General features: G+C 40.8%; 1 protein-coding gene across 1 annotated transcript in view; it reads right to left on the bottom strand.

The window, feature by feature from the left end:
* Window positions 1-25915, bottom strand: part of LOC126272748 (SPRY domain-containing SOCS box protein 3) — a 95564-nt gene that overhangs the window by 17544 nt on the left and 52105 nt on the right. Inside the window, exons 2-3 of the mRNA XM_049975848.1 lie at window positions 21581-21716; window positions 4690-4959 (exon numbers count right to left, since the gene is read on the bottom strand). Of these exons, the coding sequence (XP_049831805.1) occupies window positions 4690-4959; window positions 21581-21679 (369 nt within the window). The 5' untranslated portion in view covers window positions 21680-21716. The remainder of the gene's footprint in view (window positions 1-4689; window positions 4960-21580; window positions 21717-25915) is intronic.

The raw sequence follows: 25915 nt of genomic DNA, 5'->3' as shown, positions 1-25915 counted from the left end.
AGGATTTTTAATAGCCATTTGAGATGAATGACTATGAGATACTTTGCTCATCTGCAGTTGGCTATCTTACACACCTGTATTGAAAAAATGCTTCAGCAGCATCTTTCAAATCAAAGATGTCAGTTATATGGATTGAAATTTCATGAAATGGGTTCATAGTTTTAGCTGACAGAGGTTCTGCAGGGAAGCTTTAAACAAAGACCATGCACCTTCTTGTAATGAATGTTTGAAATATTTTTTCGTGACTTGACTCTTGGAATAAGTCTTTCACTGAAACTCAAACTTAGCCAGTGGGATCCACTTTGCCTATTTAGGGGAAAACTTTTTGTCCTGTGTCAAGAAGAGGCAAACACAAAAGTGTAGGGGTCTATTAATCATTCACATTTCAAATGTATGGTGAATAATGGTACCCTTTAGGGAAATGATAGCAACAGACAGAAAAGAACATCAGGTGCATACAGTATGTATGCTTGGGCGCTTCATGCAACATGCTGAAGAGGTTATTCTGGCAGCCACTGTGGGAACTGGTCGCAACCAACTGCAGAATGTGGTGAATGCTGGAACAAATACTGCCTGTCATCTGGGCTATGAGGTCATACTTTGACTTTATGAATGGCAGAGAAGGTTTAGAAGACCAGCCTTGTACATGGGGTTTCAATGAGACTCACAGTTTGCAACATTCTTTCCAGAACTGCCATCATTCTGAGATGAGTGGAAGAACTGAACCAGAGACTTTGAAGTTTCTATAACAAGCTCGACTGAATTTTTCTGGATCTGCACCAGAGGGTTGAGGACTGTAGTGTCCCCATAAATGGTTGAGGTGTGCACAACATATCATAAAGCATAGGGTTATAGACGTTGAATGGTGTGTGGAATGCTCACAAGTGTTTTTTAGATTAGGCAACTCTCCATAAATTCCAGGTAACAATAGCTGTAAGAGTCCCAAAACTATAAGTGTAAGATCCAAAAGAATTTCCCCTCCCCTTCCCACGGGTGAGAGTATGAAAGCCCTAGTAGTTAACTGTCAAAGCATTTACAACAGAGTGCCAGAGTTTGAAGTGCTCCTGAAATGCAGTGAAGCTCACATAATAGTAGGTACAGAAATCCAGTTGAAAGCTGAAACTGAAGTGTACACTAAAAGGAGAGGCTAATGGGAAATGGAGGTCACGTATTTTGTCACAGTAGACAAGAAACTCAAATCCACTGAGTTAGAAATTGAAACTGCAAGCAAGTTTGTTTGGGAAAGATTCAGTATCAGGGGTAGGATTAAAAATTGGATCCTTCCAACATCCACCAGACAGACCTGCTGATATAAACAAAAAATTAAGAGAAAAACTCAGTGAGCTTGTATGTAAGTTGTCCAGTCATACTTTAATCATCAGTAGAGACTTTAACCAACAAACAAGAAAGTAGGAAAATTACAGTTATGTTAGTGGTAGGTGTGACAAGACATTCTATGAAACATTACTAAATCATTTTCTGAAAACTGCCTAGAACAGATAGTTTGGAACCCCATTAATGATGGAAATATATTGGATCTAATGGCAACAATTAAACCTGACCTATTTGAGGATGTCCAAATCAAAACTGGTGTCACTGACCATGGTGCTGTTGTGATAACAATGATTACCAAAGTACAAATGACAACTACAATAAGTAGCAGGATATATGTGCTCAGCAAAGTGGGTAAAAATCCATTCATGATGGAAATATATTGGGTCTAATGGCAACAATTGAACCTGACCTATTTGAGGATGTCCAAATCAAAACTATTATCAGTGACCATGGCTCTGTTGTGATAACAATGATTACCAAAGTACAAATGACAACTGCAGTAAGCAGCAGGATATATGTGCTCAGTAAAGTAGGTAAAAATGCAGTAGTGTCATGTCTCAATGAGGAACTTGAAACTTTCAACACAGGAGTGGAGCACGTAGATCACATAGATCAACTATGGCTCAGGTTTAAAATAATAGTTGACTATGCACTGGGTAGATAGAACAGTTCATAATGGGAGGGAACCTCCACAGTATACATTCACTGTAAAGAAACTTCTAAAGAAACAGAGATTACTGCACAATGGGTGTAAAACAAGGCATAGGGTTATAGATGTTGAATGAAATGCATTTGGCTGTCAAGAGCACAATGCATGATACCTTCAATGGCTACTGTAACAGAATATTGTCAAATGATCTTTCACAAAACCCATAGAAATTCTGGTTGTATGTAAAGGCACCAAAGTTAGTGCCCAGTCCCTAGAGAAAGAGACAGGAACTGAAACGGAGGGTGGTAAAGCAAAAGCTGAAATGCTTAACTCATGTTCCTTTACAAAGGAAAACCCAGGATAATTGCCTCAATCTGATCCTTATACCACTGGAAAGATGAATGAAATAAGTATTAGTGTCAGTGGTGACAAGAAACAGGTAAAACTGTTAAAATTGAAGAAAGCTCCAGGGCTCGATGGGATCCTTATCATATTTGATATTGAATTTTTGGCTGAGCTAGCCACCCTTTCAACTATATTCTATTATAGATCCCTCAGACATAAAAAGGTGCCAAGTAAACGGAAGCAAGAAAAGGTCACACCTGATTACAAGACGGGTAGTAGAAGTGATCCACAAAACTACCATCCAATATCCTTGACATCGTGGTGTTGAAATCTTAGAACATATTCTCAGCTCAAACACAATGAAGTATCTCAAACAGAATGACCACCTCCATGCCAACCAGCATTGATTCTGAAAACATCGATCATGCAAAACCCATCTCACAATTTTCTCACATGACATACTGAAAACTTGGATCAAGGGAATAGGGCAGATGCAGTATTTCGCAGGTAGATGCAGCATTTATTGATTTCAAAAAAAACATTTAACTCAGTACCACATCTACACTTATTGTCAAAAGTATAATCATATGAGGTATCAAGCAAAATCTGTGACTGGGTTAGGGATTTTTTGAAAGGGAGGATGCAGCATGTTATCTTGGACAGGCAGTCATTGTCAGATGTAGCATAACTTTGGTTGTGTTGCCAGGAAGTGTGTTGGGAATCTTGCTGTTCGTGTTGTACATCAATGACCTCATGGTCAGATTATGCAGTTATCTATAATGAAATACTCTCCGAAATAAGTTGCATAAATATTCAGTTAGATCTTGATAAGATTTCAAAGTGGAGCATAGACTTGCTTTAAATGTCCAAAAGTTTAAATTTGTGCACTTCACAACACAAAAAGTAGTATCCTGTTACTGTAATATCAATGAGTTTCAGCTGGAATCATCTGAAGTATAGTTACCTGAGTGTGGCACTTTGTAGGTATATGGAATGGAATGATCAAATAGGCTTAGTCATGGGTAAAGCAGATGGTAGGTTTCAGTTTATCAGTAGAATACTGGGAAATGTAATCAGTCTACAAATAGAATGCTTGCAGATCACTTGTGCAACCGATTCTACAACATTGCTCAAGTATGTGGGACCTGCACCAAACAGGACAAACTACGGATATTGAACGTATACAGAGAATGACAGCATGAATGGTCCATGAGAGAGCATCACAGATATACTGAAGAAACTGATCTTGCAGGCTCTTGAAGGTAGACAAAAACTATCCCGAGAAATCATACTTACAAAGTTTCTAGAATCTGTTTTAAATTATGACTTTAGGAATACATTACTACCCCCATGTATCATTCACCTACGGATTGTGATTAGATTAATTGCAGCCTGCACAAAGACACTTAAACTATAATTCTTCCCACAGACCACATGTGTTTGAAATGGCAAGAAATCCTAATAACTGGTATAGTGGGATGTACCCTCTGCCATTCTCTTCACAGATGTTTGCAGACTGACAACTGTAGATGTAAATGTAGGTGTAGAATGTAAAAACTTGTAACACAATATCACTGGAAACATGTTTTTGAAAAAAGTAGCACTTACAATGTTTCACGTTTTCACTCTTCATTTGATTTTACCTTATATACAATAACTGAGAAAATACATTAGTTTTTTAAAAGAACATTGTTTCTACATATCAATTAATTATACTTCAATCCCATTCCAGAAAAGTAGAGTCTGGTTAGTCAATCTCTAAGAGGCTACACAAATTTCTGAGCAATACAAGGATATGCATGTAAATTGTGTAACATTAGTAACTAAAATTAAATTATCTTAAACTGTAAATAAACTTATTTAAATAACTTTTATAAAGTACTGGTATAAACACATTCAAATTAAAAATATGTATAGAACCGGAAAACAAAGCACAATGGGAGTTGTTATATAGAATTGTTAGTAGTAATCGGCACATACTTGGCACAAAGCGTTTCAGAGTATGGATAACACATATATAACCATAATTTTCTAAGGCTTTGTAAAAGTGATGTAGCGTCTCCAATGAGAATTTTGCATAAGAACTGCAAGGCACCAAACTGACAGTGTGTAAAGTTTTGGGCAGTGACCCACCAATGTGCTTGTTATTGAATAAATACCAGTGAAAGGCAAAGATTATTTAACACTGAATTGTTTTATTTGTGATGACCTTCACCATTAACTGTAAATTTTATTGAAATAATGAAATTCCAGTAGTACTTGAACAGAGAACTTTAAACATTACTAGACTCGTACACCACAAGTGGTAAAAAACACTTTGGTGCACTATCAGCTCTATCAGTAGATAGTGATAGCCTAACCTGAAAGGGGCGTGTGTAGTGTGTCCAGCGGCCACCATGCCACAGCAGGCCTTTGTGCGAGAGCCCCCATCCATTTTCATCCTCTCCAAGCAGATTCTTGAAAGCGTCAACATGTAAACGAGCACGCCGTGTACCCACGCCGAACATCATGCTGGTGCCGAAGACACGGTGTGACACTCGCAGTTCCCAGTAGTAGCGGCCATGATTGAGCACCCGTGTTCCTCGCACCCCAGCTGTTCCACTGCTCCAGTTAGGATGGAAGTGTGCCACCTGCCAGCAAGACACAAAAACATATGCTTGTTAATGTGTTTCTATGTCATCACACTAATTTATCTTATTGAATGCTGCTATCTGTCCACAAAGGGGTTGACTTTCAAATCACTTGTGCAAGCTAACACAGAGTATTGCTCAACTGTTTGGGACCCTTACCATGTAGCAATAACAACAGCACAAATGGTCACAGGTTTGTTTGACCCTGGGAGAATACACACTGCTTATCGGTTATTAAGAAATAACTGACACTTGCTAAGGAACAAGCAACAATTGCTGTGGAATGACTGACAATTGCTGTGGAACACGTGACTAATGATAGTAAAAGGAAATGTAGACGGAAGGACATGTTAACTGCAGTGAAGCCTGTGCACAAAGACTCTGTATGCTTTCGACAGTTCATGCAGTACTGTGCTTGATGAAGGTGGTTGTGCAACCTATTAACGTGACAGTCCATGTGGTGTGGCAACATGCCTGCAAGACATCATCTGAGTGGTTATGACATGGATGAGCAGTTGGATGACTTGAAGCCGGTCACAGTGTTACTACTGCAGCCCCAGTAATAGGTGTGTTCAAAAATGCCATCTGGAAATTGAAAGAGGCTGCTAAAGGTGGAAATGCTATGCGAAAGCATGCCAGTGGTTGTTGATGGACCACCACACCACAAGAAGATCAATATGTAGCTCTAGTGGTGAAAGGGAACAGACATCTCACTCCTAGGCAGATCGCTGTAGACTTCGTAGTTGCTACTGGTACATGTGTCTCCGCCATAACCATTTCATGGTGATTAAATCAGGCTGGTTTATATGCTTGGAAACCTGTTAAATGCATCCTAGTGAAACTACACCTTTGTTGAGAAAGAGTTTGTTGGTGTAGCGAGCATGTTGCTTGGGGTCTGCAACAATCATCCAGAGTGACGTTCTCTGATGAATCCTGCTTCACTGTACAAAGTGATTCCGGCCACCAGTTAATGTGGAGAGAGAGGGGAACATGTTATACACCACAGACTGCTCATTAACATCATCCATATGGCCTAGGTGTTATGACATGAGCAGGCACTGAACACAATCGCTGAGCACTGCTGCATATCTTTGCATGAGATACTGTTACAGCACAGTGATACTGAATGGAGAGTATTCTTATCATATCCATCTGATTATGGGTGCAGCAGGTTCTGACTTTATATTTATGCATAACAATGCCCACCCACACAGGATCACTGAGGTGTCAGACACACTGTAAAGTGAAGATACTGAATGAATGGTCTGCCTGGACCTAAACCCAATACAGCATGCCTGGGATGCTCTTGGCAGACATGTATCTCAACAAACACTCCCACCCCAACCCTGCTAGAACTGAAAATTGCCTTGACAGAGGAGTGGGACAATATTCCCCCAACAAGGACTCGTCAGCTGTTTGGTAAGCATGAATAACAAGGTGCAAAATGTGCATTACTGCCTGAGGAGGGCATATTCCTTATTGAGAGTCTAAAATAAACCTTTCTGTTAGGAGTATGACCTGTGTCAAACATGACTGTTAATTATGTTTGCTATCCTGCTTTCCTATGTGGTGAAATTTGTACCACTGTCAAGCAGTACACTGCACCGAAGAGACCAATGAAACAGGTACACCCGCCTAATATCGTGTAGGGTCTCTGAGTGCATGGAGAAGTACTGCAACATGATGTGGCATGGACGTGACTAATTTCTGAGGTAGTGCTTGAGGGAATTGATACCATGAATCCTGCAGATCTGTCCACAAATCCATAAGAGTATGAGGGGATGAGGTTCTCTTCTGAACAGCACATAGTAAGGCATCCCAGATATGCTCGATAATGTTCATATCTGGGGAGTTTGGTGGCCAGAAGAAGTGTTTCAGCTCAGAAGAGTGTTCCTGGAGCCACTCTGTAGCAATTCTGGACATGTGGGATGTTGCATTGTCCTTCTGGACTTTCCCAAATCTGTCGGAATGCACAATGGACATGAATGGATGCAGGTCATCAGACAGGATGCTTATGTATGTGTCACCTGTCAGAGTTGCATCTAGACGTACCAGGTGTTCCATATCACTCCAGCTGCATACGTCCCACGCCATTACAGAGCCTCCACCCGCTTAAACAGTTCCCTGCTGACATGCTGGGTCCATGGATTCATGAGGTTGTCTCCATACCCGTACACGTCAAGCCACTTGATACAATTTGAAATGAAACATGTCCAACCAAGCAATATGTTTCCAGTCATCAACAGTCCAGTGTGGGTGTTGATGGGCCCAGGTGAAGCATAAAACTTTGTGTTGTGCACTCATCAAGAGTACACAAGTGGGCTTTCAGTTCTGAAAGCCCATATTGATGGTGTTTTATTGAATGGTCCACATGATGACACCTGTTGATGGCCCAGCATTGAAATCTGCAGCAATTTGTGGAACAGTTGCACTTCTTTCACATTGAACAATTCTCTTCAGTCACTGTTGGTCCCATTCTTATAGGATCTTTTGCCGGCTGCATTGATGTCAGAGATTTGATGTTTTACCAGATTCCTGATATTCATGATACACTCATGAAATGCTCATGTGGGAAAATCCGCACTTCATCACTACCTCGGAGATGCTGTGTCCCATTGCTCGTGCGCTGACCATAATACCACGTTCAAACTCACTTATATCTTGATAACCTGCCACTGTAGCAGCAGTAACAGATCTAACAACTGTGCCAGACACTTGGTGTTTTATATAGGCATTGCCAACTGCAGTGTCATATTCTGCCTGTTTACATATCTCTGTATTTGAGTATGCATGCCTATACCAGATTCTTTTGCACTTCAGTGTTGGTATAAAACAGGCATAGGACTATAGATAGAGAGACGCTGCATGAAATGTATTTGATTGTCAAGAGAGCAATATGTGTTGCCTTCAGTGGCTTCTGTAGCAGAATATTGCCAAATGATCCTCACAGAACCCAAAGAAATTCTGATCATATGTAAAGGGTGTTAATGGTACTGAAGTTAGGTGGTGGTGGTTAGTGTTTAACGTCCCGTCAACAACGAGGTCATTAGAGACGGAGCGCAAACTCGGGTTAGGGAAGGATTGGGAAGGAAATTGGCCGTGCCCTTTCAAAGGAACCATCCCGGCATTTGCCTGAAGCGATTTAGGGAAATCATGGAAAACCTAAATCAGGATAGCCGGAGACGGGATTGAACCGTCGTCCTCCCGAATGCGAGTCCAGTGTGCTAACCACTGCGCCACCTCGCTCGGTACTGAAGTTAGTATCCAGCCCTTAACGAATGAAACAGGAGGATAGCAAATCAAAAGCTTGACTAAGGAAAACCAAGGAGAATTGCCACAATTTAATCCTTTTATCACTGAAAAGATGAGTGAAATAAGTAATAGTGTCATTGGTGTTGCAAAACAGCTGAAATCATTAAAACTAAAGAAAGCTTCAGGGCACGATGGAATCCCTATCAGATTCTGTACTGAAATTGCCACAGAGTTAGCCCCTCTTCTATCTACAATCTACTGTAGACTCCTCAAACAAAAAATTGTGCCCAATTCTTGGAAAAAAGCATAGGTCACACCTATCTACAAGAAGGGTAGTAGAAGTGATCCACATAACTACTGCCCAATATCCACGACATTGATTTGTTGCAGAATCTTATAACATATTCTGAGTTCAAATATAATGAGGTATCTTGAACAGAATTACCTTCTCATTGCCAGTCAGCATGGATTCCAAAAACAATGATCATCTTCTGGCCACCAAACTCCCCTGACATGAATATTATTGAGAATATCTGGGATGCCGTACTATGTGCTGTTCAGAAGAAATCTCCACCCCCTCTTACTCTTACTTATGGACAGCCCTGCAGTATTCATGGTGTCAGTTCCCTCCAGCGCTATTTCAGACATTGTATGAGTCCATTCTACATTGTGTTGTGGCACTTCTGTGTGCTCACAGAAGCCCTGTGCAAAATGAGGTAGGTGTACCAGTTTCTTTGTCTCTTCATATGACACTACTGATTTTTTATCTAGTCGTTCACTGCAAACACACACACACACACACACACACACACACACACACACACACACACACACACGTTTTACTTGTCCTTTGTACCTTGGTAATTATTGTTGCCACAGCTGTGTGTTGGCCACTGACAACAATTTTAAATGTAGATGTGCTCAAAGAGGTCAGGTCTACTTGTTTCCATTAAATCCAATACACTTCCATCATCAGTGAGGGTTCCTAACTATCTGTTCTAGGTACTTTTCAGTGAAGGTATTTAGTAATGTTTCACAGAACATCTTAACACAACCACGACTAGCAAAACTGTATTTTTCCCAAGTAACTGTTAGATGATTAAAGTCTCCACCAGTGATTAAAATATGACAGAGGAACTTACGTATGAGTAAACTGAAGTTTTCTATAAAGTTTTTGGTTACATCAGGAGATGAGTCTGGTGGGCAATAGAAGGATTCAGTTATCATTTTATGCCCACTCCTGATACTGAATCTTGCCCAAACAGTCTCACATGCAGCTTCCATTTCTATCTCAGTGGATCTGGGTTTCTTGTATACAATGACAAATACATACCTCCATTTCCCATTAGCCTTTCCTTTCAGTATAAACTTAAATTTTCTCCCAAAATCTTCCTGTTATCAATTTCGGGCTTCAATAAGCTTTCTTTCATTACAGGATTTACGTGTGTGAAAGTATGAATGAACACTACATAGGTCCTGTATCAGATCCTTTCTGGATGAGACATACCTTCTATGTTGACTGAGGTAACTGTATAGTGTACTGTGATTCAAAAATGGTGGATGGGTATTCTGACGTTTCTTTCTGGTGTGAGAAGCTGGACTGGCACAATGCCGTTGCCAAGGGCTCATCCAATGGCTGCTGAATTGCTGGCTCGCAATGTTCAGGTGCACCCTTTCTGCATGGACATTTACACCCAGTTATGAGCCTAGAATCTAGGAAAGCTTGCTGAGAATGTTACAGGAATTAACTGAATTGCCTAAAATGGTGGCAGTGGAGTTGCATTAAGCCAAAATTGACGACACCTGGAAGCAAATGACAGCAATGAAACTTAGCACCTGGATGTAAATAAACTTGTATCATGCAGAAACATCTGAAGAGAATGAGGGCAGAAGCAATCTAGTCGAAAATCAGTCTTGTGGGATTGGCTACATCAATCCTAAAACTATCAAATGCAAGTATGACAAAGACTAAACTATGAAACATGCCCTCCAAAGCTCAGCAAGTAATTCCATGGCTAGGGGTGTTACAATAGTGAGTATTAAAACTTCTGTTTTGATATTCATGGTATCACTACCACACCAAGCATTCACAATGAAATAGTATTGTTAAGAAATATTGGAATATCAGTATCACAAGTGTTGATCAATTGTTGTTGTTGTTGTTGTCTTCAGTCCTGAGACTGGTTTGATGCAGCTCTCCATGCTACTCTATCCTGTGCAAGCCACTTCATCTCCCAGTACCTACTGCAACCTACATCCTTCTGAACCTGCTTAGTGTATTCATCTCTTGGTCTCCCTCTATGATTTTTACCCTCCACACTGCCCTCCAATGCTAAATTTGTGATCCCTTGATGCCTCAAAACATGTCCTACCAACCGATCCCTTCTTCTAGTCAAGTTGTGCCACAAACGTCTCTTCTCCCCAATCCTGTTCAATACCTCCTCATTAGTTACGTGATCTACCCATCTAATCTTCAGCATTCTTCTGTAGCACCACATTTCGAAAGCTTCTATTCTCTTCTTGTCCAAACTAGTTATCGTCCATGTTTCACTTCCATACATGGCTACACTCCAAACAAATACTTTCAGAAACGAGTTCCTGATACATAAATCTATATTCGATGTTAACAAATTTCTCTTCTTGAGAAACGCTTTCCTTGCCATTGCCAGTCTACATTTTATATCCTCTCTACTTCGACCGTCATCAGTTATTTTACTTCCTAAGTAGCAAAACTCCTTTACTACTTTAAGTGTCTCATTTCCTAATCTAATTCCCTCAGCATCACCTGATTTAATTTGACTACATTCCATTATCCTTGTTTTGCTTTTGTTGATGTTCATCTTATATCCTCTTTTCAAGACACTGTCCATTCCGTTCAACTGCTCTTCCAAGTCCTTTGTCGTCTCTGACAGAATTACAATGTCATTGGCGAACCTCAAAGTTTTTACTTCTTCTCCATGAGTTTTAATACCTACTCCAAATTTTTCTTTTGTTTCCTTTACTGCTTGCTCAATATACAGATTGAATAACATCGGGGAGAGGCTACAACCCTGTCTCACTCCCTTGCCAACCACTGCTTCCCTTTCATGCCCCTCGACTCTAATAACTGCCATCTGGTTTCTGTACAAATTGTAAATAGCCTTTCGCTCCCTGTATTTTACCCCTGCCACCTTCAGAATTTGAAAGAGAGTATTCCAGTCAACATTGTCAAAAGCTTTCTCTAAGTCTACAAATGCTAGAAACGTAGGTTTGCCTTTTCTTAATCTTTCTTCCAAGATAAGTCGTAAGGTCAGTATTGCCTCACGTGTTCCAACATTTCTACGGAATCCAAACTGATCCTCCCCGAGGTCCGCATCTACCACTTTTTCCATTCGTCTGTAAAGAATTCGCGTTCGTATTTTGCAGCTGTGTCTTATTAAACTGATAGTTTCTTTGGGATTGGAATTATTATATTCTTCTTGAAGTCTGAGGGTATTTCACCTGTCTCATACATCTTGCTCACCAGCTGGTAGAGTTTTGTCATGACTGGCTCTCCCAAGGCCGTCAGTAGTTCTAATGGAATGTTGTCTACTCTGGGGGCCTTGTTTCAACTCAGGTCTTTCAGTGCTCTGTCAAACTCTTCACGCAGTATCTTACCTCCCATTTCGTCTTCATCTACATCCTCTTCCATTTCCATAATATAGTCCTCAAGTACATTGCCCTTGTATAAACCTTCTATATACTCCTTCCACCTTTCTGCCTTCCCTTCTTTGCTTAGAACTGGGTTGCCATCTGAGCTCTTGATGTTCATACACGTGGTTCTCTGCTCTCCAAAGGTCTCTTTAATTTTCCTGTAGGCAGTATCTATCTTACCCCTAGTGAGATAAGCTTCTACATCCTTACATTTGTCCTCTAGCCATCCCTGCTTAGCCATTTTGCACTTCTTGTCGATCTCATTTTTTAGACATTTGTATTCCTTTTTGCCTGCTTCATTTACTGCATTTTTATATTTTCTCCTTTCATCAATTAAATTCAATATTTCTTCTGTTACCCAAGGATTTCTAGCAGCACTCATCTTTTTACCTACTTTATCCTCTGCTGCCTTCACTACTTCATCCCTCAGTGCTACCCATTCTTCTTCTACTGTGTTTCTTTCCCCCATTGCTGTCAATTGTTCCCTTATGCTCTCCTTGAAATTCTGTACAACCTCTGGTTCTTTCAGCTTATCCAGATCCCATGTTCTTAAGTTCCCACCTTTTTGCAGTTTCTTCAGTTTTAACCTACAGGTCATAACCAATAGATTGTGGTCAGAGTCCACATCTGCCCCTGGAAATGTCCTACAATTTAAAACCTGATTCCTAAATCTCTGTCTTACCATTATATAATCTATCTGATACCTTTTAGTATCTCCAGGATTCTTCCATGTATACAACCTTCTTTTATGATTCTTGAACTAAGTGTTAGCTATGATTAAGTTATGCTCTGTGCAAAATTCTACCAGATGACTTCCTCTTTCATTTCTTAGCCCCAATCCATAATCACCTACTATGTTTCCTTCTCTCCCTTTTCCTACTGGCGAATTCCAGTCACCCATGACTATTAAATATTCATCTCCCTTCACTATCTGAATAATTTCTTTTATCTCATCATACATTTCATCAATTTCTTCATCATCTGCAGAGCTAGTTGGCATATAAACTTGTACTACTGTAGTACGCATGGGCTTTGAGTCTATCTTGGCCACAATAATGCGTTCACTATGCTGTTTGTAGTAGCTTACCTGCACTCCTATTTTTTTATTCATTATTAAACCTACTCCTGCATTGCCCCTATTTGATTTTGTATTTGTAACCCTGTATTCACCTGACCAAAAATCAGACCCAGATGGCAGTTTCAGGGGGTGTCAAATTCATATTCTTGAAAAAAAAAAAAAAAAAAAAGCCTTGTTCTGCAAAGCGGCGCAGTATCAAGCGCACATTGGTCTATTGATTATTCATATGATATTGAGATGCATCCCAATAGGTTTTTAAACATTTTTGAACACATCCTAAGTTGCTTTCTGAATGAACCATAAGTTGATTTTTGAGGGCGTGCATAGTGTACATATTGTCTCTGCCATGAGACTCCCCATTGCTTCTAGAGATAAAAAAATAATTCATGCAGACAAAAGGGGACAGAGCTATTGAGTATGCAAAATCCATAGATTCAGACCACCAGAGTGGAAATAAATGACTACCAGGAATAACAGGCAAGAAAAATTATATATTATCTCCTCAGAGTATTCAATAAAATGAAATTTTGACAGAGAATTTTTGCTAGATCACTACACTACTGAGGACCAGTTGTACAGTCCCCGGTTAACAGCTAGTTTAAGTTCTATTCTTGGAACAGCTCACATAATAATGCCTAAGTGGAGAATAAATGCAGGATGACTAAACTGGTGGTTCTGGCAGTGTTAGTGAAGATAACCACGTAATAAATTTAGTTAATGGCAGGAATAGTTACAGAAGTAGTAATCACAAGATTGTTTGTTAGAACAAGGAAGGAGAAGAAATGGAGACATCACACAAATTATATGGATGAATTTGACAATTCCAATTTTATATAAGAAAATTGTACTGCTACCTATTGATATCATGCTTGAGAAACTGGAGTGTATGAATGAAATGTCTACATCTACATTTATACTCCACAAGCCACCCAATGGTGTGTGGCGGAGGGCACTTTATGTGCCACTGTCATTACCTCCCTTTCCTGTTCCAGTTGTGCATGGTTCGTGGGAAGAACAACTGCCGGAAAGCCTTCGTACGCACTTGAACCTCTCTAATTTTACATTCGTGTTCCCCTTGGGAGGTATAAGTAGGGGGAAGCAATATATTCGATACCTCATCGAGACACACACCCTCTCGAAACCTGGACAGCAAGCTACACCACGATTCACAGTGCCTCTCTGAAAATATTTCCTACCATAAAACTTTTTGCTTGTAGTAGGTCTAATAGGCATTTGATATTGGTACTTTGTGAATTATATTCTGACATTTTGTCTGTGTAAATGAGATAGATAAAAATGATCATGTGTGCCAAAACAGTCTCAGTTGTTTGGTGTGTGTTACAAGTGCTGCGATAATAGAAAGGCCTATTTTATTTTATCTATCAGACAGTGACAAATCAGATCAAGAAGCCACACCAGTCTTGGGTACTATTTGTTTTAACAGCTTTTTCAGTATTAGACAACAACATTTTGATTTTTCATGTAGCAAAACGTTTGGCGAACTTTGATGAGGTAATAGATTCTCTTGCAGAAAGGAAAGTTGTAGCAAGATTAGAGAGCAAAAATATGCTGGGACCTATGGATTGAAGAAATGTGTACCATCTTGCTTATCTCATCTTTACTGTTTTAGTGTTTCCTATATTCAATTTTTTATCACATGAAACAGAAAGTTATTAGCTAATAGGCAATAAAGTGTGCAGACTTTCTGAAGATTTCTTATTCTCCCGTTTACAAATAATCCCACCTAGTATTAATTGTGAGGTTTTTAAGGCGGGTAGAATGTCAAACCGGCCAACTGGGAGCAACAGGGGACCACAGAACATTTTAACTTCCACTGTGCTGAATATAGGTTTGATGGCTTCCATTACAAAATATACACATTTGAATTCCACAAAGCAACATACAGTGACATGCAATAGAAGAATGCTGTTTGAAGAGGTGTGGTAATGCACTTTGGCACACTTAAGACCAAATGCATGCTATTCTGAAGACTGCAAGAGCTTACAAGTGAGAGAATTACTTCATAATCAGCTTAACGATTCATGCATCCAAGTTGCTGACATGAATAATACACAGAAAAATGGAAAAGAAAATTGAGGATGTGTTGGATGATGATCAGTTTAGCTTTAGGAAAGGTGAGGCACCAGAGAAGCAAATCTGATGTTGTGGTCGATAACTGATGCACTACTAAAGAAAAATAAAGACACATTAATAAGATTTGTCAATCTGAAAAAAGCGTTTGACAGTGAAAAATGGTGCAAGATGTTCGAAATTCTAGAAAAATAGGGGTAACCTACAGGGAGGGACATTTAGTATACAATATGGACATGAGCCAAGAGGGAATAATAAGAATGGACGATCAAGAATGAAATGCTCGGATTAAAAAATATGTAAGATAGGGATGTCTTTTGCCCCTACTGTCCAGTCTGTACATTGAAGAAGCAGTGAAGGAAACAAGAGAAGGTTCAGGAATGGGATTAAAATTCAAGGTGAAAAGTTACCAATGATATGATTTGTTGATGAAATTGCGATTCTGAGTGAAAGTGAAGAAGAATTATATGACCTGCTGAATGGAATGAACAGTCTAATGAGTACATAATATGGATTGAGAGTAAATAAAAGAAAGACAAAAGTCATGAGAAATAGCAGAACTGAGAACAGCAAGAAACTTAACATCAGGATTGGTGGTCATGAAGAAGTTGAAGTTAAGAAATTCTGCTACCTAGGCAGCAAAATAACCAATGACAAATGGAACCAGGAGGACATCAAAAGCAGACTAGCACTGGAAAAAAGGGCATTTCTGGCCAAGAGAAGTCCACTAGTAGACCTTAATTTAGGAAAAGAATTTCTGAGGATTTACATTTGGAGCACAGCATTGTATGGTAATGAAACGTGGGCTGTGGGAAAACCAGAATAGAAGACAATCAAAGCACTTGAGATGTGGTGCAACAGGTGAATTTTGAAAGTTAGGTGGACTGATAAAGGAAGGCATGAGGAGGTTCTGTGTAGAATCGGAGAGGAAAGGAATATATGGAAAACAGTGACAATGAGAAGGAACAGAATGACAGAATATCTGTTAAGACATCAGGAAATTACTTCCATGGTACTAGAGGGAGCTGTAGAGGGCAAAAATTGTAGAGGAAGACAGAGATTGGAATAAATCCAGCAAATAATTGAAGATCTAGGTTGCAAGTGCTACACTGAGATGAAGAGTTTCACACAGGAGATGAATTCGTGGCAGGCCACATCAAACCAGTCAGAAGACTGATGACTCAAGAAAAAAAGACCAAATAACATGTTTTACATTCCATGAAACATGTACATCCTATATATCATATGCATGTTGTGTGAATGTATGCATGTTACCTACTTCAGAATATGGCCTTCTGGTTGAAAGCTGAAAGTATAGCAGTTTTTTCATTGTGCCTATCTGTGACTCATCATATTCTCTATAAGTTGGAAAGGCTGCATATTTAATTATAATTTACATCAGTATGTAATGCCGTCAAGAATACATGACAGCATGTTTACTTGTACATCGTCCACTTAAGTGTTAATACTACTCAGTACTATTTATTATTTGGCTTCACTGGATACTGCCATTCTTCATACAAGAAGAGCATTTACAATTAGGCTCCTGGCAGTACCAAATCCACATGATTGAAAACAATAACTGTCTATAGAGCAGCATCAACACTGATATGTTACCATACAGACATATACGAAATTGCATTATTTGATTGGTTGTGGCATATGCATGAAGCAGCCACACTATGCTCACATGGACTGTAGTACTTTTAAGATGCATGTCTAAGGTATAACTGATTTGCACGGACTCTTAATGGAACCACAGCCAGTTCTCAGCATTAGAGCTAGAGCATTATGTGTCACCCAGCAAAATATGTTCTGTTTGTAATATTATTCAGGTATTTTCACATGCCACTCTGTTTCAAAAATTCAGAAATTTTTGAAATAGAATGGCATGTCAAAATATCTGAATAATATTACAAATAGAACATATTTTGTTAGGTGACACATAATACTCTAGCTCTAATGTTCTTGATCCGACTGAGCAATCGTTTTAAGATGCTTAGCAGAGGAATGAAAGAGAATGACACTGAGGCCCAGAGGGATGCAGTGAAAATGACCTATGCACAGACTGCTGATGAAATTCTTGGAACAATGAACCACAGCTGACAAGACTGGATCTCTGACCATTCTTGAGATGCAATACAACAGAGGAGGAAGGCAAAACTCTGGCTAAATTGTGCACAGACAAGGGAAGTAAAAGAGGAAATCCAACAGGAACTCTGCATATTAGGTGAAGAAGAGTTTCAGAGAAGATAAGAGTACTTTCACCAATAATCTCACAGCTAAGCTGAAAGCAGCAGCTAACAGAGGCAATAACAAGACATTATATAACATCACAAGGAAACAGCCACACAAGAAATTTGGGGGTGATATGCCAACCAAGTAAGGAAAACCTCTCACAAATCGAGAAGACCAAATGCAGGAATGGAAACGACATTTTGAGAATATTCTGAACCATGAAACTACAGACAGTGTAATTCAACTGAATGTGGATGGGGAAGGACTCCCACAAGATATGCCAATTAACTTATAACTGCCATCCAAAGAAGAAATTGCTAAAGCAGTCCAACAAATAAATAATGGAAAAGCTCCAGACCTGGAGAACATCAGTTCAGAGTTACTTAAAGTAGATCCCTCTATAAAGAGCAGAAATTGTACATCCACTCCTGACAGTCATATGAATGAATGAAAAAGTACCAAATGATTGGAACAGAGGCTTGCTCATAAAGCTCCCCAAGAAAGCAAACCTATCTGTTTGTGATAATTGGACAGGCATCACCCTGCTGTCAATCCCAAGCAAGATCCTCTCATTAATAATGCTAAATTGGACAAAAGCATATGTAGCCAAGAAAATAAGAAGAGAACAAGCAGGTTTCAGGAAAGGTGGCTCTTGCATTGACCAGATAAACACTTTGAGAATAACAGTTGAACATTCATATGAAACCAGTAACCACTTTGCATGCTGTTTGTAGACTCCAAAAAGGCCTTTGACAGTATAATTGAACAAAAATATGAAAACTACACATGCCAGGTTCAACATCAAGGTCTGCTTTCAGCTGTGAAAACAGGAGCTAAGCAAGGTTGCATGCTCTCACCAATACTTTTTAAAATAGAACTCAATCTTGTAATGGCTAAAGTGAGAGGAATAAAATGGAGCAATGGAACACATCTAGAAGCCCCAGATTTTGCAGATGACCTTTACGTTGTGTCCCATAGCCTCAACAACATGAAGAGAAACTAGAAGATCTGGAATCTGCAGCGAAGAAAGTTGGTTTGAAAATTAGTGCCCAAAAAACAAAAGACATGTGGGGAAATGATAACAAGACCACAGAGCTTAAGCTCGGGAGCCAGATAATCGAAAGGGTGGGTACATTTTGCTACCTAGGAAGCATGATTACACCATGTGGTCGTACAACAGATGACATTAACAGCCACTTCAACAAAGCCGAAGTTGCTTTCGCAACTCTCCACTCTATCTGGGTATCGAAGGAAATAATGTTGACAATCGAATTGCAGATATTTGAAAGTAATGTAAAATTTGTGCTTGTATATGGATGTAAAACCTGGAAAGTGACAAAGCAGCTAATCCATAAACTACAGATATTCAGCAACATATGTCTGGGGAGCATCCTGGGAAAACGGTGGCCAAATATCATCTCTAATGAAACACTCTGGGAAAGAACCAGCCAGAAGGTAATTGAGCTACAAATAAGAAGCAGGAAGTGAAGATGGTTAGGACATATACTTGTAAGACCAAATGAACATACTGCAAAGGAAGCACCTTATTGTATCCCACAGGGATGACAGATACAAAGCAGGCCCAAAATGACGTGGAGACAATCATTTGAAGCAGAAGGTCAACAACAAGGAATAGGATGGGAAGAAGTGAAAACACTAGCAGAAGACAGAACAAGATGGCAATCCTTCATTGCAGTCCTATGTTCCACATAAGGAGTTAAAGGAATTAATAATATAAATAAATAATAAAAAATAAATAATAATAATGCAGTTCTAAGTATTTCGAAAAAGTTCCAAGGTAATAAGAAGGCTAGCTATCACTTATCTGCAGGAAGCAAAATTTGAGTTTTGGTAAAAGACATACATTAAAGCAGAAAAATTATTCCTAGCTTTTAGAACTGTTAACTCCTTCCTCAGGAGAGAAAAAGAATAGTTTAGGAAATGGAGCAGATCACTCGGTTGCCAAGATGAACAGGATCCACTTATTGTGTGGACAACAGGATGCAAAGACGATGGGGTGGGATGGGGGGGGGGGGGGGGGTCAGAGAGAGTAGGAGGCCGAAGATTGTACCATAACTTGGCGTGTTCTGGAACTACCGGGGTGAAATCGAACACTATGTCCAGTCCAAAAAATCATCTTTACTCTGGGACGATACCTCGTTGGTATTAATGGAAACCGATTTTCATAGTGAGCAGAGATATCTGCCTTAAAAAAAAAAAAAAAAAAAAAAAAAAAATGAAACGAAAATTAAAAAAAATAATTATCCAATTATCCACCCTGAAGCTATATATCTCCGCAGAAGTAACATTATAACATTATCGGGCGTATAATAGTTTCTCATGCCGAACTGCCTTGTTCCGATTCCTCCTCTCCTCCCTACCCAAGCTAATAAACCATCACTCTTCCGGAGCTGGCCGATGGCTCCATGCTCAGCATGAGCCATCACGCGCGAGCAGATCGATCAACAGGCCTGCTGTATACCATGCTCGACTAGTCTCATACACTATTTATTGGTTACCATGTATGCCAACATAGCATAATTTTCATATTCTTTTATTCTAAATAAAATCTTTGGTGTTAAAAAAGAGCTTAAATATACCCAAAAAAAGTAAACAATACTTCGCGACACTGTCAGTATCGATATTTATTTGGCTGGTGCATGAGTTCATAGTGTTTTACCGTAAGTTTAATGAACAAATAACAAAGACTCATAACAGAGACTTTATTCATCAATAACTTCGATTCCGCGACGGTAGCAATTTCGAGGTTTGAGGCGAAGAACTCGTCGAGCCATGTTCGGAGCGCATTTTCGCCTGGAAGGGAGTTCCTTGAAAGTTGTCCCATAGAGATCGAAAAAGGTAAAAACCTAAGAGGTCACAATCTCGTGAATAAGGTGGGTGTGGAGTGACTTCCCACCTCAGCTTCTGGACAGTGTTTTTTGTCAGTCTAGCGCAATGCGGGCGTGCGTTATCGTGGAATAGCTTCACTTCAAGCGGTATTTCTGGTCGTTGTTCGTGGATTACGTCTGAAAACGTCTCAGATGTGGATAATAAATGTCAGCAGTGATGATTACGCATGGGGGAAGCAATTCACAGTACACCACACGGTCACTGTTCCACCAGTTGCATAACATTATCTTTCGTGGATGCACGCAAGTCGTTGTAAGGGTAGTTGCTGCTTTGTATCGGTTCTCGAGTACAATGACGTGGATCATTGTGGATTAATGCGTTTAAATGATCTTCATCAAACTCGGATGGTGTTCCTGAACCTGGAGTGTTACTAACATCAGAAAGATCCTCCTTAAAACGAGCAAACCATTTTCTTGCTGAACTCTGGCCAAAGGCATTATCCTCATTCACGGCGCAAATGTTTCTGGCTGCCTCCGCTACTGTGACGCCTGTGTTGGACATAAACAGAAGAATACGTCGGAAATGTTCCGATTTCTCCACTTGGCACTCCATTTTCTAGCATCCACAGCTCCACTCAGTATCTCAAAATGACACTATGTAAATTCAAATAGCAATAGTGAACTGTTGTTGTTGTGGTCTTCAGTCTTGAGACTGGTTTGATGCAGCTCTCGATGCTACTCTATCCTGTGCAAGCTTCTTCATCTCCCAGTACCTACTGCAACCTACATCATCCTGAATCTGCTTAGTGTATTCATATCTTGGTCTCCCTCTACGATTTTTACCCTCCACGCTGCCCTCCAGTACCAAATTGGTGATCCCTTTATGCCTCAGAACATGTCCTACCAACCGATCCCTTCTTCTAGTCAAGTTGTACCACAAACTACTCTTCTTCCCAATTCTATTCAATACCTCGTCATTAGTTATGTGATCTACCCATCTAATCTTCAGCATTCTTCTGTAACACCACATTTCGAAAAGCATGCAGCTTTACTGCAATAGTGAACTACAAATAAAAAAAGAAATCTATAAATAAACCTATAGCAACCGCAATACCAACATGCATAAAGACCACGACGAAATTATGCACCAATCTAATACAGTCTGAGGTACTGATACAGTTTTAGCTACTGATTTTGATACTAGATATTGTGCCTAATCTGGGATTGTATTGCTCCTGTCTATGGTACTTAAGTGAAACAATTTTAGGCAATGCAGAATGCACTGAATGCTGCAAATTATTGGTAAAAACTATATAACATCCTTTTTGTGTTTGACTGTAGTATGTAACTGTGTGCAAGGAGGCTGCATTACGAGAATAATTATAGCAAATTTGAAAATTGAAGAACGCAGAGCTGCAGGGCGCAGAGCAAGCGTGCCTACCTGCAGGAAGGGCCCGTAGAGGCGGACCTCGTGGCTGCAGTCTCGCCGGTCCCATGACCAGTGGTCATCGCAGCCGTGGCGCAGCGGCGGCTCGCCCATGCCCCCAGAGGGCGCCGCTTATTCCGCATTGGACCTCCTGCAACACCAGTTTGGGCTCTGACTCTCCAAGCTCTACAGGAATCAGCTGCAGTCAGTCATCAGGAAAGACGGTCACACAACATGCTTAGACCCCATTGGTTCTGTGTTGATGACCAACAGTTGCACATCATCAATATCGTATCCTTCCAGTTCTGATACCATAAATTCACCGTTTTCGAAGCCCTTTGTGATGCATCCTCGTCAAAGTGCATCTTTTATTACATGGGGTTACTCTTTCTTTCTAATTATTTGAAGTGTGTGCCCTCTCGCTGTCATGAGCACAGTTAGGTAGCTGTCAACAAAGATATAACAGCGAGAGGAAGATATAACAGCGAGAGGTCAGCTGACCACCCTCAACCCCTCTACAGCACTCCTTAGAAAAAATTATGAGCATTGCAAACTAAATTCACATCCTGCCCCATTCCAGGGCCAGACATATAAATTTGAAGAATGACCATTTCGCGATTTTTATAAAAAATGGTTCAAATGGCTCTGAGCACTATGGGACTTAACATCTGAGGTCATCAGTCCCCTAGAACTTAGAACTACTTAAACCTAACTAACCTAAGGACATCACACACATCCATGCCCGAGGCAGGATTCGAACCTGCGACCGTAGCGGTCGCGCGGTTCCAGACTGGAGCGCCTAGAACCGCTCGGCCACACCGGCCGGCGCGATTTTTATAAATCGTGTTATGATACAGTCTCAAAATCTACAAAAAATGTGAATATTAGAAATATGAGTGTGTATCTAAACATTCTCTGCCTGAGAGCTAAGTATTAATCCCATATAAACTTTCTCTTCAGTGAAGTACCAGGTGGTTGTAATTAAAGGTCACTACTCACAGAGGTTCAGTATTTATCGCACGGCAGCGAAACTTTGAAGGTATGCTCATACGTTAGTGGGGAGCCTATTAACACTGAGAAAAAAGTTCGTTCCAATTTTGGCCACCAGGTGCAATTCTGGCGTTGTACACTGTTTATATGAAGGTATGACATTCATGCTGTCTTTTGACAAACCATAATGGTTATAATAAAATCACCATTATGCCTCGCTTCCCATGCCCGGGTTCGATTCCCGGCGGGGTCAGGGATTTTCTCTGTCTCGTGATGACTGGGTGTTGTGTGATGTCCTTAGGTTAGTTAGGTTTAAGTAGTTCTAAGTTCTAGGGGACTGATGGCCATAGATGTTAAGTCCCATAGTGCTCAGAGCCATTTGAACCATTTCAACAACTATGCCTTTCTCACTCACCTTTTCTGTCCATGCCCCATTCCTAAGCCATTGCATATAGAAACAGTTTTATATGAATTTCTTGCATTCACAACGCCAGATTTGCACATGGTGACCAAACTGGAACTAATTTTTTCCCAGCATAAATAGATTCTGCATTAACACATTAGAATATCAATCAAGTTTCATTGCTATACGATAATTCCAGCTCACACTGGACCTATGTGGGTAGCTGAACTTTAATTATAACCACCCAGTACACTGCTAGTACTTGATACCTATTATAAATAAGGTGGTCCAAGGTCCCAGTTTCTGCAGAATCATCCAACAGTCGTAGTTGTAATCTCACACTGGACTAATTAAGGAAAAAATCCTACAAAGCTGTGGCCGAGTGGTTCTAGGCACTTCAGTCCGGAACCGCGCTGCTGCTGCGGTCGCAGGTTCGAATCCTGCCTCGGGCATGGATGTGTGTGATGTCTTTAGGTTAGTTATGTTTAAGTAGTTCTAAGTCTAGGGGACTGATGACCTCAGATGTTAAGTCCCATAGTGCTTAGAGCCATTTTTTAATCCTACAAAACGCGTAATGTGTCCTGTAACGGTTAAATTCCTAGTCTATGGCACCAGTCCTATCTATTTGTATATGCCGGATGAGGTACAAGTCAACTTCATAACGCACCATGTATGAGTGAATGCAATAAGACTATTCAAAATGCACTAGCAGTAGCAACTGTTTTGGCTTTCAATTAGTGCACGTGGTGACATGGCAGTGTCAACTTGTATTTGCCTGCTTCGCGCAGTTTCGCTACAATAGTGCTTTAATTTATTTAGCAGTGTCGCCAGAAAGACACTGCCATTCACAGAGCACTTGCAAAACGAGTTTCCTTTTTCCAAAAAAAAAATGTTCAACTTTTTTGAAGTACGATGCAATAGTGTAAGGAATATTTTCCGTTGCTCATGGCAGCAAATATGAAAGGTAAAGCCATTTAACTTCTTAAAAGCATAAAACAGCATGACCATTAAGAAAAATATGACGATGAAAAAGCATAGCTTGCAAAAAGAAATGGTTTTTGGGGCTTCCATATGGTAAGCTAAAATAAGAGCTAAGGGGGCATGGTCACCGTTGCCCCAGGGGCGGTGGGCGCCCTTGGTGGCTACTGTAATGAATGTGATTATGCCGTATTCTTAGGATAACTTTATGCTTGTTTTACATGAGTGACTTTCCTGGTCAAAATCGACTACTTGATGTGGGTGCGCGTTGTATGTTTGCAGGTAAATCAGCAGCCAACCACGCCATGACAGGGACAGCGATGCCAGTGATCAATCAGAAGTTAACCTATTCTCGCCTAACTCACTCCTATTGTAGTAACGAATTTTGTGCTTTTGTATCCCCTTAATCTTTATTTTGTTGAAAGGGCACTAAGTGGATCAAGAGACATTTTCAAGTATGAGAAATCTATGACGTATGCAGGGTGGTCGGAAATTTCCGTTACATGCTTCCAGGACTTGTAGAGGGGTGTGAGTACATCGTATTTTGAATAGGAACCCATGTCCGGAAACGTCACCCAACGACACTACAAAGCGTCAAAGTTGTAGGCGCGGGCGTCTGTAAATGTACGTATTCGCGGGGTGATTCCGTGATGATGTTACAGACTTTCTAGGATGATGTATTAATCTGAAGTAAGGATCCCTGTACCGGAAACGAACGAGTCGAAAGTTACAAACGAAAACTGTTCTGATATCTCTGACAGTTGAATGCATGTACCGGTTCTTGTGTTGCGAAGAGTGTAAGGCTGGTAACTTTCAGTGGTGGTAGTGTGGACAAAAACGAGAAAAAATGCCCGTTAATGTGAAACACATCTCCTCTACTGAGCAAGTGTTCACAGCTGTTAAGGTACGCACTTTAGAGAGCACGGGGTATCGGCGAGGACCATTCGCAACCGTCTCCATGAAGCTGGGCTACGGTCCCGCACACCGTTAGGCCGTCTTCCGCTCACGCCCCAACATCGTCCAGCCCGCCTCCAGTGGTGTCGCGAAAGGCGTGAATGGAGGGACGAATGGAGACGTGTCGTCTTCAGCGATGAGAGTCGCTTCTGCCTTGGTGCCAATGATGGTCGTATGCGTGTTTGGCGCCGTGCAGGTGAGCGCCACAATCAGGACTGCATACGACCGAGGCACACAGGGCCAACACCCGGCATCATGGTGTGGGGAGCGATCTCCTACACTGGCTGTACACCTCTGGTGATCGTCGAGGGGACATTGAATAGTGCACGGTACATCCAAACCGTCATCGAACCCATCGTTCTACCATTCCTAGACCGGCAAGGGAACTTGCTGTTCCAACAGGACAATGCACGTCCGCATGTATCCCATGCCACCCAACGTGCTCTAGAAGGTTAAGTCAACTATCCTGGCCAGCAAGATCTCCGGATCTGTCCCCCATTGAGCATGTTTGGGACTGGATGAAGCGTCGTCTCACGCGGTCTGCGCGTCCAGCACGAACGCTGGTCCAACTGAGGCACCAGGTGGAAATGGCATGGCAAGCCGTTCCACAGGACTACATCCAGCATCTCTACGATCGTCTCCATGGGAGAATAGCAGCCTGCATTGCTGCGAAAGGTGGATATACACTGTACTAGTGCCGACATTGTGCATGCTCTGTTGCCTGTGTCTATGTGCCTGTGGTTCTGTCAGTGTGATCATGTGATGTATCTGACCCCAGGAATGTGTCAATAAATTTTCCCCTTCCTGGGACAATAATTCACGGTGTTCTTATTTCAATTTCCAGGAGTGTATAAGTCCTAGAAGTCTGCAATGGGAATTTCCGACCACCCTTTATATGCAGACTGAAACGATGAATGAAAATTTGTACCAAGGCCAGGATTCGAACCCAGGTCTCCCGCTTGCTTGGCAGATGTGCCAACCACTACGCGACCCTGACACAGTGGCTTTTTACAACTGCTCGGATT

The sequence above is a fragment of the Schistocerca gregaria genome, chromosome 5 (assembly GCF_023897955.1).
Source record: "Schistocerca gregaria isolate iqSchGreg1 chromosome 5, iqSchGreg1.2, whole genome shotgun sequence".
Taxonomy (NCBI): Eukaryota; Metazoa; Arthropoda; class Insecta; order Orthoptera; family Acrididae; genus Schistocerca; species Schistocerca gregaria.
This window is presented reverse-complemented; position numbering and strand designations above follow the sequence as displayed.